Genomic DNA, 19786 nt, shown 5'->3' with positions numbered 1-19786 from the left:
TACAACAATAGAGTCGCAATAAAAATAAGTGAATTAAGATCTGATTACTTTGTGTTAGCACTCTTTGAGTCTTTGAACGCACCACGGAGGTCACCAAGTTAATCGACAGGCACCAAACGTTCATTTTATGTTTCATCCTCAATCAGAAGGAGTGGGTCAAACTGTTAATAATCACCAGGTTTTCACAATAAACTACCTTAATTACACTTTTGCAGTGAATGATGGGTAATTCTTTCTCTAGATCGCCTCAAAAAAATATAAAAAAATACAGTTTCTCGTAAAGATACAGTATTTTAAAGTAAATGTACAGGTATTTACTGGCTGCTGAGCTGCAGTAATAATACAGAGAAACAAAACTTGTAAATTACAAGTAATAACTCTGATCAGGATACAGAAAAATACTGTAATTTAAGAATAAAATAATGTAGTTTTGCAGTAAAGTTGTGGTACTATAAAAACACGGTACAATGCTGTAATGTTCCTGCAAGTTGTTGTGTCATTTGGCAATAAAAGTATGTGGCTTTACAGTAATGTTGTGTACAGTATAATACTGTAATTTGTGGTACCATGAAAACATATACTGTAATGTTGTGAGTAAATACTAATGATTATTACAATATCACATTTTACATGGAAATACTGTATTTCTTTCAGTACTTTTGCACTGTATCTGTTACTGTAGTAACACAGTACAATACTATATTATTGTGCAATAATTACTTTACATTACTGTGAATTTACTGCAGTTATTAGCCAGTAATTTACGGTAAAAGTACAATAATATAATAATACAGTCAAAGTTGTGACATCTGAGGGTTCATCTCGATGCACACGGGTCCACGGTGAACAGAAACAGAGTTCTCCTCCTGAGACGTCTGCTAACCTCTGTTTCCTCTTTCAAACATCCTCATTGGCCTCTTCAGATTAATAAAAAAACAATACTTCGTCCATTCACGGTTTCGGTTTTAGGTTAAGTGTTGTTATCAAGCCGATGTCTCCTAGCAACAGCTCACCCAGCCAATAAACGGAGAGTTTTGTTTGATAGATGCCTGGCAACAAATTTACTTTGAGGAAGAAACAGGAGTTTAGCAGCATCTCCATCCCTCCTCCCTCCTCCATACCAATGAGAAGACAGGAAACAGCAGTCCGATGATGAAGCAGGTGACCAGTTTGACCGCCCAGTGTCGTCTCCTCCAGCCCGGGAAGCCGTCGTACCACAGCGTGGCCAGCAGCTGCTGGCAGTTGGGCTGGGCCACAAACTGAACAGAGACAAAGAGACAGAGAGAAAATACAGTTTAAGTGTCCTTTTCATGAAACGAATGGAGGGTCAGGTCGTTTATCAAAGGGGAAACAAATGAGCAGAAAAACTTAAACCACAACATTTATCTTCTGCCTTTGCCAAAAGCAGTTTTTATAAGCAGCTCATATTTCATTCGGAGGCTTTTTTTTTGCTGATAACGAGCCGTGCAACCTTCAAAAACACAAGCTCATTTTTGTGGAGCTAAGATGTACATAACCTTCACATCTGCTCGGGTTGAACACAAAACTGGTCTTTCGAGTTTGCTTCTACTTTTCTCCTGATGTTTGGCGTTTGTCTTCAGAATGATGTGGTCTGTAAGCTGATGTTCTCATGACCCAAAATGTCTGGAGTCAGAAGTCCAAACCTTTTCACGTTGCTTAATCACACATTAAAACTGCATAACACTGAAGAACACCTGTGCCAAGGCTGCACCCGTTTCTAAATGTTTTATTTACAGATGAAGGGATCCAGATTTGAGTTAAAATCAGCACATCGTACGAGATTGTGCAGAAACTAGCCGGTGCTTTTACTTTGAAAGGTTCCCAACTGGAAGTTTTTATGTAGTTTCCTTTTATGTTACAAAAAGGATCTTCATTGCATCCTTTCTTATTTCCTTTAGCATAGGATACACCAGACCATCTTTTTAGGAAAGGAAAGGAGGTAATGCGGTCCCACAATTCCATGTGGCGGCAACGAAAAAGCGACCTCTACTACTTCTTTGACCTGATGATGTTTTCTATCAAGGTCAAGGAGTTTAGGACTACAACAGAACTATCTGTTTGTTGATTTGATATGAACATCTCTTCACACAAAGCTTACTCTTCCCTGTTCATCCACAGTGTTAGATCTGATTATTTCCCTGAGCTGTTATGACTAAACAAAGGGTTACTTCCTGCCCTGACAGAATTGTGGCGACTCCGTTGTTCAGGTCGCTTCCATTTACATCTCATTACAGCTCATCCACTAATACTGTTGGCGTTGCACCAAAGGCTGTTTGTCCCCGTCAGCCCTTCAGTTGCCCTCTGAGTCACCAAGAACCAGCTGAGTTCTCCTTTCTTTTTGTCTTCCTTCTGTTTCCTCCACCCATTGTGCCCCTCTACTTCCATCTCTTGCATCCATCCTCTCTGCTCCCTCCTCCCTCTGCTATTTAATCTCTTGCTGTCTCACCAACTTTTCTTTCTTTCATTGTCGGTTTCTTCCCTCGCCTTTGTTTGATCAGTCTGCTCTTGTAGATAAGTCTCTAAAAAAGGCTTTGGAGTAGGTCATCACATCAGCTGCGAGGCTATAGAAAGTGTGTTTTCCTCTTAAACAAACAAGCTACTAAATAAATGTGCTAGATAAACATACAGCTCATTTCTGCACATCCACCCTCACACAAGGACACACGACTGTTATCAACCAAACATTTAGCTAAAAGCTTAGAAAGGCAAACCGCCAAAAATCTCTCCAGGCCAGCAACCGAAGCTGTCAATCAAACGCGATGCCTGGCTACTTTTCGCAGGAGCTGTGGTGGGGGCAGATTTCCACACTTCCTTGGTTTCTTACAAGCGTTTCATAAATAATTGATCCTGCCACATTTTATTTGCACAGCCCTAAAGTCAGTATCAGATTATCTGCGTGGGACTCTCACCGGGTTGGATATTGCAGCATCATGTGGCGTAAATGTCATGGTGCTCTTCCAATGCTGAGCCGCAGAGCAGACATCGGGGGGTCTCTTAGGTCCCTTGGTGTTTATGCTGGTGGGTAACCAGAGGTTGTGTGCTCAGCCCCTTGCTTTTCATTCTGTTAACCCATGACTGCGCAGCAATGTACAGTTCAAACAGCATCAACATGTTTGCTGATGATACTGTGATGTTATAGAGCAAAGGAGTAACTGGTACCATCAACAACCTCAACGTGGACAAAACAAAAGAGGTCATTGTTGACTTGAGCATATCTTGATCATACCCCACAGACCATCAACAGATTGCCTGTGGAGATCCAGAGCTCCAAGTTCATGGACGTCCAAATCACCAAACGCCAGACACATCACAAAGAAAGATCAAGAGCATTTCTACTTCCTGCGAAGACCTCACCACTTTCTCCAGAGGGACCAATAAGAGCATCCTAGGAAGTATCATCACACTGTGCCTCAGCAACTGCACCATCATGGTACACAAGTGGATTGTGAGGAAAGCTGAAAAGACCATCATGTTTCTCTCTTCAAACACATTGTGGGTCACCCGTCGCATCCCTCACTTGCACTCGTCTCCCTGCTGACTTTTGGCAGAGGTCTAAGGACCAACACTGCCAGGATGGGAAAGAGTTTGTCCCCACAGGCTGTTAAACAAACAGCAAAACTTACAACGTACTTACACCTCCAAGTCTGTTAAGCTTAGTCTGTTGTATTTTGTGTTGTAATGTGTGTGTTCCACCGATAAAAGAGAAAGTACTGCCAACCTGGTGGCGACCAGCGCCACAACGGATCTTCAGAAACCTGTGGCTGACGTCACGGATACAACTTCCATTCTTTATACTTCTTTATACTTTATGTTTCACAGCTACGCTGAAGGTAACTGTTGTGGAATTTTCCATCCTTAAGTTACACAAGGTCACGTGTGGGCCTTGAGGTCCTCTGCGGTATTAATTCTTTGTCTTAGACTAGGTGCCACCATATCTCAACACTGTGGTGGCCAGGGTCACAGAGACCTGTTGCTGCCTTCCTAGACATAATAGATAGTTTGTTATTGACGTTCCAATCTGTGTCTCCAGACTAGAATATGCTGACAATAACACCTCCATGGGTAAAGACATTCTCTTTGACTAATTCTCTGCATATAGTATTTGTGGTGTTATCTTTGGGTTTAAAGTTGATCCACCAGGATGAGTTGGGCAGAATGTGAGACCAACTCAGGCACTTCTGATGAACTTTGAAAGTGTCTCTAATTCTCCTTGGCCAGTCGTCAATAAATAATCAGAGGCTCCTGAACACTTTCTTCCTTCCTGACCATTGACCATTGACCTTTGACTTCAGAAAATTCTCCACAACAGTAACATGATGTTTTAGCAGTCTGAGTTATTCAAAATGTGGTTCAGTCTCTCCCGAGTTTGTGTTGGACAGTGCTTCTTTTTTTTTTTGCTGAGCTTGAATAAAAAGAGAAAAATTGGTGCTGGTAAACTTTATCACCGAATGAGTTCACTGGATTTTGACCCTCATCACTTAAAATATTGTTGAGAAGGGATTACCAGAGAGCAGAGTACAGGCAGGAGGAGAGATTACAGCATCCGAAAAACTATATCAGCGAACACGAGAGTATTGCTTTAAGACAGATGCCATTGCTTCACATATATACAGTGTTTTTATCTTTTCTGCTCTCACTTCAATCATTTGATGTCACCTCACCTCTGATAACAACAACCTGAGAAACACGACGTTAGAAAACATGTCATGTCAGCTGCAGAGCACGTTGTTCAACCTCTTATCTGCTTATGTGATGTGTGTACACGAGTGTGTGTAGATGTATTACTGTGTCTGCGTGTGTGTGTTGGATAACAAAAGGATTTAATTATATAGATGAAACGATAGAAGAAGAAAAGGGACAAAAGAAAGATAGATAGAGTTGGAAGTCAAACCAAGGTGGCCACTCCCTCCCTCCTCTTTTTTGTTTTCCTTTCTGTCTCCTAATCCTAATCTTCCTCAATGCTCCTCTCTTCTTCTCGTCTCCTCCTCCTCTTTTTTCCTTCTCCATCTCTTTTAGTCTTCTCTATCACGCTATGTTTTGTCCTTCTCCTCTCTTCCTCCTCTTGTCCTCCTAAGTGCTCCTTTTCAATTTGCTCTCTCCTCCCCTCTCCAATTTTCTTCATCTCTCTCTCTCTCTCTCCTATCCACTCCTTCTCACCCTCCTTCCGTCTTAACCTCCTCTCTTCCTCCTCTTCTCCATCCCTCGCTCGGCTCCAGTTTGGTTTCCTGTTGCTATGGCAGCGGTATGCTAATGAGGGAGTTGATCTCTGGGCTCCACTAAACTACAGCAGTCTGCTCCTTCCTCTCCTTCTTCTGTTTCCGTCTCGAGCTTCAGTCGACAAAACATCCACGTCAGACAAGAACACACTTCATGTTGACATTACAGCTTCCTTCAAAAAACTGCTTCCCGACCAATCAGAACGCAGAGAAAATGAGTAAACAGGAAGCTCAGCCGGGAACCGATCTGTTTTTTTGGGGGGTTGTGTTGACATACAGGACAAAGACTGACATTATAACAACCCATGAATCAGCTTAAATTACATAACGCATGAGTGAGAGCTGGAGAGGTGGGTGATCAGTGAATATCAGCCAGCATCATCAGGAGTATCTGGATAATAATAATGAATGTGTGGTGGGCGATCGGAGAGGTCGTCATTTTCCTGTCTGAACCCGAGCTCTGCATTTTATCTGCGTCAGAAATGACGGACAGACGGGCGACCAACGGAAAGACAGAACACAAGAAAATCCAGGTCAGTGATGTGAAAACTGCAGAGGACAGAGTCTTAAACTTAATCTCAGGAGCTACACCCTTTTATGCCAATCCAGTAGCAGCTTTACATAAACACAAACCACTTTCACTGCTCACAGTGATGCGCTTAGATCCTGGAGAACATCTGAAGAGCTTCACTTCAAATCCGCTCTTTGAATATATGGACTTTCATAAGCTGAAAAGCCAATCACATGAATTCAGACTGCGGTTATAGCGACTTTCTGATCTGAAAAAGACATTTCTCTTCCGTTCTCCACGGTAAGAGGTCAGAAGTTATGGTCAGTTGCTCCAAAGTGAAGCTAAATCTGGTTAAGGGTTCAGATTTTTATTGATACAGAAGCTTTCACAATGTTTAAATGTGTCAAGATTTCACTTCTACTGTTCTTTCATAAAACAGTACAGACAGCTTAAAGAAAACACCCACGCAGTAACACATGCACCCACAATAACACCGACTAGAAAGAGGCATACCATGAAATCGGCCCAGTTTCTAGTAACATTTAAAAATCAATCGCCAATCACAGAGTAAAGCATGAGCTATGGATTAGAGCTGAAGGCGCGGGAGCATTCTGCTGTGCGAGTTCAAGTGATAAGGAACTGAAGTATTTTGAATCTCTAATAAATACACCCAGCAGAAACTCTGGAGGGAGGAGGCACTGACAAGAAAATTAGCCGAGCGGAAAAACCTGACTCTTCAAAAAAAGGCCCCAAACCCCCTTTTCATTAAACTCTTCATGGAGACGAGTTCTGATGACTCATGTTAACCTCCTGAATGAGTCCTGCGGGATGAATTGGCTTTTATGTTACATTTCCTTGCAGAGCAGGTTTGTCTGTTTATTCTAAGCACATGTGACCAGCTACCAGGTCAAAAGAGTTTTAAATCCTCATAAATGCCATGCCTAACCCTAAAAACCTGAAGGAAGTTTCCTGCTGATCTCCATTATTTTCCATTATACATTAGTATTTTATACATACAGGCATCACAGAGAGTTGGATCTTCAAGTGTGGCTTAAAACAACCAAGACAAGACGATGCTACAGTCTGGGACCCGGAACAACGAACACACAGTTCAACTAGAGGTGTGTGTGTGTGTGTGCTTGTACATTTGACTCTATGAGGACCTTACATAGTATTCAACCATCACACGGAGGACATTCTTGCCTTGTGAGGACATTTTGTTTGTTTGTTACTACAACAAAGGATTATAGGTTAGATTAATATTTGGGTGAGTGTTAGGGCTGTGGTTAGACATTTAGTTATGGTGGCTGAGGGATTGGCATGTGATTAGTTTGCCTCGAGGACCAGATTGGACCTGTTGATATTGAGTTTTTCCATTTTTCCCGATTCTCCAAATTGGGATTGTCTTTGTTCTTACCTACTGGGGGATCATTTCTGGCCTTTGGTTTATTTTTAAGCTGTAATTTTATTTAAGAAGGTAAGTAAGTTGTCATTTTGTGTGTAATTTTATTTAAGAAGGTAAGTAAGTTGTCATTTTGTGATAACCTGCATCTTATCAGCACCAGAAACACTCGCAGATTTGTTCCCTTTTCACGCTGCAACCTTGAAACTGAACTGAGAGTAATTTGCTTTGGGTTTGTTTTTGTTTTGGTGAAACAGGTGAAGAAAAAGAAAAGAAAAGTTTGTTGTCATTGATGGGTTGAATACATAATATATGACCATTAACTGCCAAGGGTGTTCATTTATATTTTGTACATCCTTGTGAAGTTTGACTCAAACTTTAAACAATTCATACTTAACCTGTCCAACCTTAAATGCCAGGAACGAGACCTGACTTGCCCCCTTAAAACAATTTTTAAAATGTTGATTTGAAGTCAAACTGTCTGTTTGTAAGGTAGTTACTAGAGTTGTTTGTTTATTTGCGTTGAATCTCGACAACCTGAAGTTACTCTTCACTCCCAAAAAGTGAAAGCTCAGGGTTACAGAAATACTGTGATTGAAGATTAATCACAGTGAACTAAGTTGAAACAAGCCTAAGTTATCAGCTGTACATCTTTCAACAGGTGAGGGATGCAAATCAGATGCAAATATCAAATCTGAGGCAGTAGGTAACGACTACTAGACTGCTGTTAGACTCTTGCATCAGCTGTAAATCCGCCTTAATCTGCCTTGTGATCAAAAGTCTGTGTGGTCGGCTTTTCATAGTTTGAAGAAAGGACACCGTTTTCTATTCTTATGTAGCATCCTACACAGTCCAAACACATGCAAAGCAGAGCTGCACACTCTGAATTGTAAAACAACAACGCTGCACAGTCACACAATAATCCTTTGCACAGGAGCTGGATGAATACAGGGTAAAGATCAGCTAATACAAAAGGAGCTCGGGCCACTCCGCTTCATTCTACCCTGGACAGTGAACGACGATCTGCCAACCTAAGCTACTCTCTTGCTAATTCAATTTGTAGCCAATCTGCCTTGACCACTAAACTAAGAAACATGCTAACCGCGGCTACGCTACATAGCGCCAGTTAATTCAATTTCTGATCCGGTCTGATGTAATCAACCCTCACCACGAAACCAAGCACTACGCCAACCCAAAGCAATGCTAACACTAATTCAATCTGGCCGTGCACATGCTTGTGATTTATATGCAAATATGGGAAATGCTCTAAGTCTCTCTCTTTCATTCACATCTGATCGGTCTTTCTCCCGCTAATCCTCTCTACGAGATCTATTTGTCTCATTCTGTCACGTCTCTTCCTTTATTTGTTTTCTCTCTATCCATTTCTCTCGTTTCCTTTCTCGACATCTCCTCCGCCTCCTTCTGTCTCAAATCAATTTTATTCAGTTCACTTAAGATTTGATGCATATTGGCATGATGTTTTAATTAAAAAAACATGTTGCTAGACAACATACTGTATACAAATGTAATATATATATATGCATAAAGAGAATAAACTAGCAAATAAAGTGGAAATAAGAGAGACGCTACATACTATATAGATACACCAGACATAGGTGGACATCTAAACATTACACCTATGTGTGATATAGAGACAGTTTGGTATCCTCTACTCGTCTGGTTTCAGGCTTTCCGGGTGATTGTGAAACCTGGCTGCAGAGATTTGCTCCCATACAGAGCATGAGTGATTATTTTAACATGTTAGTTCAGATCTACGAAACACCAAAGCAACACAGTAAAACAAACAAACGGCGGTAGACCGGCAACTCCTGCTGAATATTTGAGCAAAGGCCATCAACGTAATTTATTATCAAGATAAGATAGAGGATAAAAGAAAGAGTTGCACATGCACATGGTGTGCGCGGTGAACCCTCTAATTGAACATGAATTGATAGATTAATTAAAGCATTAATTCACTTGACTGTGGTGAATAAAACATGACTGAGGGTAAATATATTATTCAACTGCTGCCGCGGATTACTGAACCACACACACCAACGCAAACAAATTTGGTCACACACTTTTGTAGACACATGTCAGCCCCACAAACACAATCCATTTATAATTGAGACGACTGTTAATGTATAATTTAGCAGGACTGCAGGTATCACAGGCCCACAGACATAAAAAGATGTTTAAATGATTCAAACACACACAAACACAAAGTGTGCACACATGCAAACACTGCTCTTTCTCTCACGCAAACACATTAATCTTTCAGGGTTTTTATTCTGGGTGACGACGAGTGAAGGCTTCTTGATAAACGTTCCTGTTAATCGACAGGTCAACAAGAAGAGCAAACACGAGGAGAGACTGACAAAGAAGACACACAATGAACCATGGAAGCCGAAAATTGGGTTCATGGAAAACTAAAGAAATTAAATGACTTTAAGGATAGTTTGTGTTTGAGCTTTATTTTCACATCAGCAACATTGGGGTTGGGTGCAAGTTGCTTCCCCCAAGCAATGGAGTTCAAGTACCTCTGGCTCTTGTTCACGAGTCAAAAGAAAATTGAGCGTGAGATGGACCGGCGGATTGTTGCAGCATCAGCAGCCATGTTGTACCATTGTAACAGGGAAGAGGGAGCTGAGCCGGAAGGCAAAGCTCTCGATTTTCCAGTCTATCTATGATCATGTGATTTGGGTACAAGCAGCTCCCTCTGTAGGGTGGCTGGGTTCAGTTGGTATAGCTGGAGGATCTTGAACATTTGGATGGGGGGTTGGAGTACAGCCAACTGAGGTGGTTCAGGCACCTTCTTTTGGAGATGTTCGTGGCACGTCAAACTGGTAGGAGACTCCAAAGTTGAAACCTGCGACCACCATGACCCGACCCGGGATAAGTGAATGGAAATGGATGGATAAGACAATCTTCTACTGAGTTGGTATTGCGTAGGGTCTCAGGGGATCTCCAATTAACCCAAAAACTTGATGAAATAAAAACACAAAGAGAGTTCCTTTGGAATCTGAACTCTTCACAGCTTTTTATAACCATTCTTATATCACCAGATATGGACCCAACCATCCTGTACTTGGTTATGATCACGTAGTAAATGTTCTGATCACTCATTTAAATATGACATCCCCAGTCCAAAAACCATAAATGCGTATGTATGCAAAATATTAGTCCTTGTTCAAGAAAGTAAGATGCAGCAAAGTTCAACATTTGAATATGGAAATTGATGCCACTCTTATGTCTGTACACCAGTGTTGATATGAAGCTACTAGTAGTTAGTTACTTAGCACAAAGACTGGAAACATTGAAAATATATACCAGCAAGTGTACAAATATCAATTTGTAGTTTTCCAGAGGATTATGTGCCGGGCTAGTTCTTGATGCCAGACAACAGTTGGCACTCCCAAACAACAAATAGTTGAAAGGATGACTTGTTCTTTGGTTTTTGTACACAACAAACAAGATACAATGTGTTGGGCTGATTAGAGATGCTGGTAGCCTTTTTTTGTTACCTTTGGACAGAGCCTGGTTAGATGTTTCCCCGGTTCCAGTCTATGTGCACAGCTAAGCAGCCAGCTGACAGTGGTGGCTGTAGATGTAGACTGGTATTGATCTTCTCATCTAATGAGATAAGTGAATAAGTGTTTCCCACAATGTACCCATGCAGGAAATGTCTTGAACTTGACTTTTTTCCTGCAGTATTTCATGTATCTGTGTCTTGCTCTCTCTTTTGGGTTGTTCTTTCCCTCTTTCCTCTTGCCGTCCCTCAAAATAACTCCACATACTCCCACTCTTTTAATATCACTTTCTCCTCCCTCACCATCTCTCTTTGATTGCTGTCATTAATCAAAATGTCACACCCACTTCCTTTCCTCCCAAACTTCCTGCCGTCTTCCTTCGTCCGTACTCCTGTAAGTCGCTTCCTACTTTGTTCACACGTTCCTCTCGATTTCCTCTGTTCTGTCTGCACCTCTTACACAAAATACGTAAAAAGATACATCATCCACTCTTCTCGATTTACCTTTACTCTCCGTCTTTTTCTCTTTGCGGGTTACTTACAGAGAGAGAGAGCAAAACAGAGCGAGCAAGGAAAGATATATTCCACCGCCCCGCTGTGTGTGACTCACTCGTTCTTTTGCTGACTCTATTTCTGAGTTGGTTTCCTCTGTTCCACCTCTCCACCTCGCTCTGGTTTTGTTTCTCTTGATGTTCATGGCTTTCCTCCACCTGCCATGTCAGCTTCATAACCAACAGTCTGTCTAATGCTCCATCCCTCTTTCATCCTCACCTCCTGCTCTCTCCTACACGTTTTATCATCTGCTCTCTGTTTCCTGTTGCACTGCATCAAATGAAACCTTGTAAACATTTAAAATGTCACAAAAAACTGAGTTTCCATCAGCAAACAGAGGCTCTTCCAGCGAGAGAAATGACAGTATTTCAAGTATGGATCAGTGCTTGTTCTTATTTATGCCTTTCTCCATAGATAAAACCAAATACAAACACTTTAACTGTACATCCAACCTCCAAAATGTGGACAGGTTTTCTCATGTGCACAATTCTGTCTAATAATTCTGAATGTACTCTAGATGTTACATTTTCTTAAACTTAAATATGTGACTGTCCAGACAGTCGTAAGGAAGGTCACTTCTGTTCAATATGAAAATCACTTTTGAAACTTTAGGTTGTGTAATCGATGTTCTTTCATTAAAGGTACAGTGTGTAGGATTTAGTGTCATCTAGTGGCGAAGTTGCAGATTGCAACCAACTGAATATGTAGGGTAAACTACAGTAGCCGTGAAACTTGCAGAAAACAAACAAAAAAACCTACTAGTCTGTCCTGGGTTTGTCCTAACATGGCGGTTAAACTAAAGTTAGCAGAACATATACAGAAAGATGATTTGTGGTCGAGAAGTACCGTAGATCACCTCATCACCGATTCCTCATCGTACCTTGAGATGTGCACCTGTTGCAGTCAATGGGAGTCCAGGTGTCTAACTGGATCAGGCTTCTAAAAGACTAGAATGTTCAAAATCTGAAAATTTGTTGACGACAAGCCACAGTCAACCAGTGCTGAACCAGTACGCCTGCTCAATCTGTCCCGTCCGTGTAGCTTTTTCTGCAGATTTCATGTCATGAAACAACCAGCAGGCGAATTAGTGTTTGGACTTTTTTCATTTGTCTGTCTGTGATGAAACCGATTAGTAGATGTCTGTGCTCTACTTAGTTGAAGCATCTGTCACTGGCAGATACAGTTCTGAATACTCATGCTGACAAACTTGCATGGGGTGAAAGTGTCACGTGGTGATGTTGGCGGTTGGCGATCGTGGGGATAGTTTCCAGTGTTTCCCCTACACTTGTATGTCTCTTTCTTGTCTCTCTTGGTTTCTCCTCTCTCCTGCCTCATCTCTTCATCACCTGTTCTCCAATATCTGCAGTATAAATACCTGCAGTATAGACCGCCCAACCTCCCAGAAAAAACTTCTCCTGAACTCCTGAACCCGCTCTCTGCAAGATCTCCACCTGCCTGCCACTGCTCGTCCACCTCCGTCACCAACTGTTACAAACAGATCTTGGTCTTTATCTGTTGTTTGGGTCCGCTAAGACATTTCCTAACATGTTTAGATAGATTAGAAGTTTCTGCTAACTGATTTAGAGGATGCACACAAACAGATATGAAGCTGATTTGTAACAACAGAGCATCTCCATATTTTTATCAAATCATTAAATGTCGCAAGTGAATGTTGACACTTATTGCAGTTCGGAGGACGTTTTACCAGATTGTGCCTTGTTTATAGACAGAAAACTCAGCATCTGCATCTTCCTCTCCCCCCATTTTTCCTCTCCTTCTTGTTTCTCTGCAGCAGCAAAGTGAATAATTTGGGTTGGTTTGGAGAGCCTCCAAGTTCTTTCTCTCTCTGTCAGCAGTGTTGGATGGATTAACACACAAACACACACACACACACACAAGCACACTTGACAGTGCCAGGCAACACGGTGAGGAAAATTTGATTTATGGTTTATTATTTATCATAATTTGCTCTCTCACTCTCTGCATCCATCTCTCCCTGGCTTTCATCCCCCCTTCACGCTGTGCATGTGCCTTCATCACTTCATCTCCTCCTATTGTCGCACACTTTCACTGAAGTAGTTGCATAACATATGTATATAATGGTTAAAACACTGACTAAAAAGTCAAACATATCATGTCATTTACTGGTTCGCTGTCCTGTGGAACACATGGGATGGTTTAAAGTGATGAAAGGACCTGAACTGTGTCAATTAGCAACGGCAGCTACAGCAATTTGTCTCAGTTTGAACTCTTTCAGCAAAGTTTTGATTCGTCATCACTTCTTAAATTTCCAATTTTCCGTTCTCTTCCATTCAGTGTGAGAGCTCTTCTAAAAGAAACACAGCAAGTTTCTGATTCAGTCAACACAATCATGCAAAGCTGATACCAGTGAAGGAGAATGACATTTATTGGACATTTATAAATTAAATGTGGAGAAATCAAAACTTCCTCAAACAAGTGCAGTTCAGTGTGGCCGTGTGATACTTCAAACAAATTACTTTAGTAATTACTAGTACTGGGTTGGAATCAGGTTATGATCTGACCAAAATTGGGCTAGAATCGGGCTAGGATCACGTCACAAACTGGCTGAGATCAGGCCAAGATTGAGGCAGGATCAGGTTATGATCTGGCTAAAATTAGACTAGGATCAGGTTAGGATCTGGCCAAGATCGGGCCATAATTGGGCCAGGGTTGGACTAGGATCAGGTTGGAATCTGGGCATGTATGAGCCAGGGTTGGGTTAGGATTGGGATAGGATCAGGTTATGAACTGGCCAATGTTGGGCAAGAATTGGGCTAAAATCAGGTTACAATCTGGCCAAGATCAGGCCAAGACTGAGGCAGGATAAGGTTACGATCTGGATAAAACTGGACTAGGATCAGGTTAGAATAAATTGAGCTGGGCCTAAATTTCATGTTTTTGCATTGAGCTCTCAGATTTCCTCTTACATCTCCATTCTCATCTCTCCATCTCCTCTCTTTCATCCATCCATCAATCCCTCATTACACTGCCGTCAACACTTCTCCATCACCTCTGACCTTTGCTGCTCCCTCCTCTCTCACTGGTTAATAATACTGCTGATCAGTAAAGCAACAAACCCTGGGGCGACTTTACTGCAGCATTCATGTGTGAGCGTGGAATTAAAAGTCATCTGTTCACCTCAGGAGTTTCAGTTTCACACAATGAAACTCCATTTAGCGTGTGCTTGTGCTTTGTGTATAACTATATCTGGGCATGTGTGTGTGCACTCATGTATGTAAGCATGCATGTGTTTATCTCGCAACTGCACTCTTGCCTCGACGCTAATAAACGCCAATGATCCATGTAGACACAATTCTCATTTAAATGGAAGCCTTATTTATCAAAGGTTTTTGCAGGGCGTCAACGTTTTTCTTAACAACAGTCAAGCTCCACGGGTAGAGCCCCGAAACGACATCTGACATATTACACACAAGTGGCAAAACCCTAGAGCAGCTGCAGGAAGTATGATGGGAGGGAAAGAGGAAGTCAGGTGACATTAGAAGATTAGATAAACCTTTATTAAACGCCGCAGGGAAATTTAGGCGACGGCAACAGAAAGGCACAGCTGTACTAAATAGGCTCAGTGTCATCACGAAGCAACAGGAAGGTCGAGGTAGACTGATGGATCCACACAACGTTTCCAACTGTGAGTCAACCATGATCTTGATCATTCCCTAACCTGAACTACGCGGTCATTACTGTAACCTTGACGACAAAGGGCACGAACGCAAGTTGTTCAAACCTGACTCTAGAAGAACAATGTTTTCATCCATGCATGGGCTGATCCTGGTTGACATTGGGCAAGAGGCAGGGTACACCCTAGACAAGTCGCCAGTAAATCTCAGGGAGACAAACAACCATTCACAACTATGAGCGCCAGTTAACCTTCATGTCTTCGGACTTTGGGAGGAACCCAGAAACCCACATAGACACAGCAGAACATGCAAACTTCACACAGAACCTACTTGAACACCCTCATACAGATACATGTTACATCAGACTGTTGCGTTCCTCCAATGAACGACGCCTCAGGACGTTCAGGACAATCCAAACTTTTCTCGTCTGCTGTTCCCCATTGGTGGAACGTCCTACCAGTTCCTACCACATCAGGGGCGTCCCTCTCTACCTTCAAAAACCTCCTGAAGACCTCCAGCTCTTCAGAGAGGACCTCATCTGGATCTACATAGAACCCTTTCACAGCCACAGTAGTTTCTCCTTCATGCTTGGACCGAGAGGGAGAGGTGAGGGGTTTTTCAGTTGGTTGCAATCTGACACTTCACCACTAGATGGCACTAAACCATCTACACACTGGACCTTTAAAGTATTCGGGTATGGATGCACAGATGCTCCGTTAACATCTGTAATTAAACTATGACTGTATCATGACGTGTGTTTCTGATGACATTAATTACTTCGTACTAGAAGTATTTAATGTCACTGGAATACTTAAAGGTTATTGGTCCTCTTCCTCCATCTGGAACCAGGTCCCATCTGCTGCTTGTTTAATTCACTATTTTCTCTCACGTCATCTCCTTTTACCTCCATCCTTCCTTGTTGTGCATCTTACTGCTCCTTCCTCTCCTCCTCCTCTTCCTCCTCCTGCTCCTCCACTCATTCACATTTTTGCTCATACCCCAGAATGCACTGCAGAGGTGTTGTGAAGGGTATCCGCCACTTTCCCCCCACACACACATCTCCACCAGCCAGCTGATGTGTGTCAAACAGCCAATCAAAGAGTTTATTTCAGGTTCAAAGCCCCTCGGCATGATGGGTACCCGGTGGCATCAGTGAGCACAATTTAGCCATTAAGTTGGAACGGCTGAGTTCAAAGTTACTTTAACGTTACGTAAGTCTTCACACTTCAAAACCTCGACTCGGTCCTCTCTCCCTCCTTTTCCCCTCCTCTCTCTCTCTCTCTCTCCCTCTGTCTCCTTCTGTTTAGATTATCAGAGGAAAGGTTGAACGATGGATCAATAACCATGACCGCATCTACGAGGAGGAGAGGAGGAAGAAAAAGAGAGGAGAGGAAGCAAGAGGAGAGGAAGTGAAGGAGATAAAAACAAGAGAGAATGAGAGGGGAATAAGGGAAGAGAGCGTGGAAAGGAAATAAAAAGAGTAAACGAGGAAAAGGAAGATGAGGGCAGAAAAGAAGAGGAGAGGAGGGGAGAAGATAGGAGAGTAGGGAGAAGGAGAGGAAATAAGGAGAAAAGGGAAGAGAGGAAGTGAAGGAAAGGAAACAAAAGTAGAGGAGAGGAAAGAAAATGAGGAGGGAAAAAGAGGAAGGAAACAAGAGGAACTAAGGATGGGAAAAGGGGAGTGCAAAGGAAATGAAAGAGGGGAGAAAATAGGGAATACGATGGCAAAAGGAGAAGAGAGGAGACCAAAGGAAGCGAAGTAAGGGAGAGAGAGGAGAGGAAACAAGGATGAAGAGAAGGAAACAAAATAAGATGAGGGGAAATACAAGAGGAGAGGAAATAATGAGGAAACGGATGAATTAAAGAATTAAAGGTGGACGAGCTGAGCGGATGAGCAGGTTTCCCGGGAAACAAGAGACACAAGGTTAAAGAGGAACGACGGAGAGAGGGAAGCGAGGAATGACAGGATGATGAAGGAGAAGACGGAGCCGGAGAAGAGTGTGTGGAATGTTGAGCTGAGAGTGTGTGTGTGTGTGTGTGTGTGTGTGTGTGTGTGTGTCCGACATCATGTATCGATCCCACAGAGACATGGCGAGTATATTGGAGATGTAATTTGCATTGATCACTCTGGAGAACGCTGACGAGGATGTTGCTTGCTCTCAAACGCTCTCGCACAAACGCTCCCGTACGTCCGCCCACATTTAAAAACAAGCACGCGTGACGTTACGCACGGTTCTGTCAGGTCAGGTATCACGCATGTGTTGGAGGCCCCGAACACAAACTGTGCCGGACGTTTTGTTTGTGTAGCACGAAGAAGAAGAACTGTTAGTTCTTCACCTAACAACACTAAGAATCAACAGTGACGCTGGCAGCTTTGTGAGGCTGCAGACACAGCGGTGCTTTAAAGCAATACTGCATAGAAATTTGACAAATGTACACAGTTGTACATGTATTTGTACCAAAAACTACACAAATCTGAAAACATATTAAAGACTTTAAAGGACCAGTGTGTAGCATTTAGTGGTACATCTAGTTGCTGATTTCAACCCCCTCCATCGTCAGAAGTTTGGTTTTGCCATTCACTTGAATGGGGTAACTGTGTTGACTGACTGCAGGAGGTACTGGAAAAAAAACGCGGCAAAGTTGAGCCAGATCAGACCGGTCAAATGTCTCAAATGACAACGAGGGGTTCCCATTGATTTTGAACGGGGGGTACTGAGCGATAGAGACAATGAATGAGAGTGAAGGAGCATCAGTATCAAGAGAGCTGATGAATAGGGATGGGAATCGAGAACCGGGTTCCGTGTGTTTCAATTCCATGGAATCGTTTGGCAGTTTATCTAACGATTCTCTTATCGATTCCAGAAAGCACAAATTACATCACGTAACTTCCGCAAGAAGTTTCGCACGCTCGATTCCAGCAAGCACGACTAATTACACAAGTTTGGCACGTGCAGTGCAATCAGTAGTAAACAATGTCACCCACTCGGTTCAAACGCTCCAAAGTTTGGCTGCATTTGACCAAAAAAGACGGCAACAGGGCGACTAGCAATCATTGCAAAGTGGAGATAACAGCATCGGGAGGGAACACAACGAACATGCAGAAAGATTTGCACACACAACATGCAATATTTTTAAATGAATGTCGTGTTTTTGACACGCTTCGGACTGGAGATGAATCTCAACTTAGCAGCAGCGGCAGCAGCCAGGCTATGACCACCTCTGCGGTTACTACGGAAGGTAGTTACACATCGTTACTATTATCTACGCTGTGGGCCTCTTTTGACCTCGCTGTTGGCTTTGTAAGATCGTGATACTTCTAACTAAACAAAGTTGATGCTGATCAAACTGTTTGTTCTCCTTTATTTCCCCAATGAGAATCGATAAAGAATCGAATCGTTAAGCAGAAACTGATGAATCAGAAATAAACCAGAATTTTCGGACTGTTTTATACCGGCTATGTGCAAAACAAATAAACTAACCCCCTTCACCAACTCCAACCCAACAAAAAACACCGCGGTGATCGCTGGATTCTGGTCTAAATAAGGCATTGAAGGCGAATCTACAGTGACAGAATAAAGGATAGACAGAGCATGAGTGTCGTCACCCACAGGTTTCCAAAGCACCATTTTGAGGCTGAAAATATGCAGCGCTGGCCCATCATCACGTTGGATGTACTGCTTCATCCGCCTCCCGTAAACAAAATGTTAAAAAGAATATGCGACAGCATTCTGCAGCAGTTAATAATGCATGAATACGTGGACACATTTGACCGTGTGCTCAGCTGTGTGTGTGTGTGTGTGTGATTTCCTGCAGGAACAATAAAGAGACAACAAAGGATATGCAGTTCCCAGTTTCCCAACACACACACACACAGTCAGTGTTATATAATTTGCTCTAAAAGCCTGGTGTTGGTAAAACATTGTGGCAGCACTTAGTGGGTGACACCTCGACCTCCATCATACAGGACATACACAGTGGCACACACACACACACATTTACATGCAAACAGAGTGTGAACACACACACTTTAGATGACAAATAAAGGAACAAAGCAGAGCTCTAAAAGGAGGTTATGTGAGGAAAACACACAAGTGAAGAAGAAGAAGAAGAAGAGAGACGGAGAGGAGGGCGGTGTAACGAGTCAACGTGGCAAGAAGATGAAAGGAAACATACGTGAAATTAAGATGTGATATTAAGCGACGTGGAGATCGAAAGACGAAGAGAGAGGCAGACAGAAGGTAACGGACGTGCCAATGAACGAGAGGGAAGGAGTGAACGAGGTTGCCGAATGTGGAAGGCTTACATAAGTGTCCTGACAGTGTTCGTCAACCGTCTCCTGAGACTGACACGCAAAATAAACTTTCATAAATGCCCACACACACACACACAAACACACACACACACACACACACACACACACACACACACATCTGCACACTCTCTCACAAACACACACACACACACACACACACACACACACACAAAGGGCATCTAGAGAGGCTAACGCAGCATCTGTTTGTTTGTCAACATCTGTCGTCGTCATGGCGTCCAGGGCGCTGGTGATGCTGACTGCATCCTTTATAACAACACGTCTCTCACCACAAATTGTCTCTCTTCAGTGTCTCTATACATGTTCTATGTAACACATATGAATATAAAGATATTAATAATGTGTTTGTTTATACTACATATTATTACAGTATTAGTACCTTAAATGGATACTTACTTTCGCAGTAGTATACTGTGTATTCAGTCGAAAAATACAGTAATTATAGTTACTGCGTACAGTAAACAATGATGTACTGTAGAGTTACTTGTCAACAGCTGCCAGGTAGTCCGTGATTTTATTTACAGTAAGTTACTTGTCAATAGCTGCCAGATAGTCTGTGATTTTAT

At 42.4% G+C, this 19786-nt stretch overlaps 1 protein-coding gene across 1 annotated transcript in view; it reads right to left on the bottom strand.

The window, feature by feature from the left end:
* The window catches only part of trpc5a (transient receptor potential cation channel, subfamily C, member 5a), a 119434-nt gene that overhangs the window by 28228 nt on the left and 71420 nt on the right, over positions 1-19786 (bottom strand). Inside the window, exon 9 of the mRNA XM_019265673.2 lies at positions 1122-1259. Within this exon, the coding sequence (XP_019121218.2) occupies positions 1122-1259 (138 nt within the window). The remainder of the gene's footprint in view (positions 1-1121; positions 1260-19786) is intronic.

Source organism: Larimichthys crocea, chromosome XIV (assembly GCF_000972845.2).
Source record: "Larimichthys crocea isolate SSNF chromosome XIV, L_crocea_2.0, whole genome shotgun sequence".
Classification (NCBI taxonomy): domain Eukaryota; kingdom Metazoa; phylum Chordata; class Actinopteri; family Sciaenidae; genus Larimichthys; species Larimichthys crocea.
The sequence above is the reverse complement of the archived record's forward strand: the minus strand, read 5'-3'. Positions and strand labels throughout refer to the sequence as shown.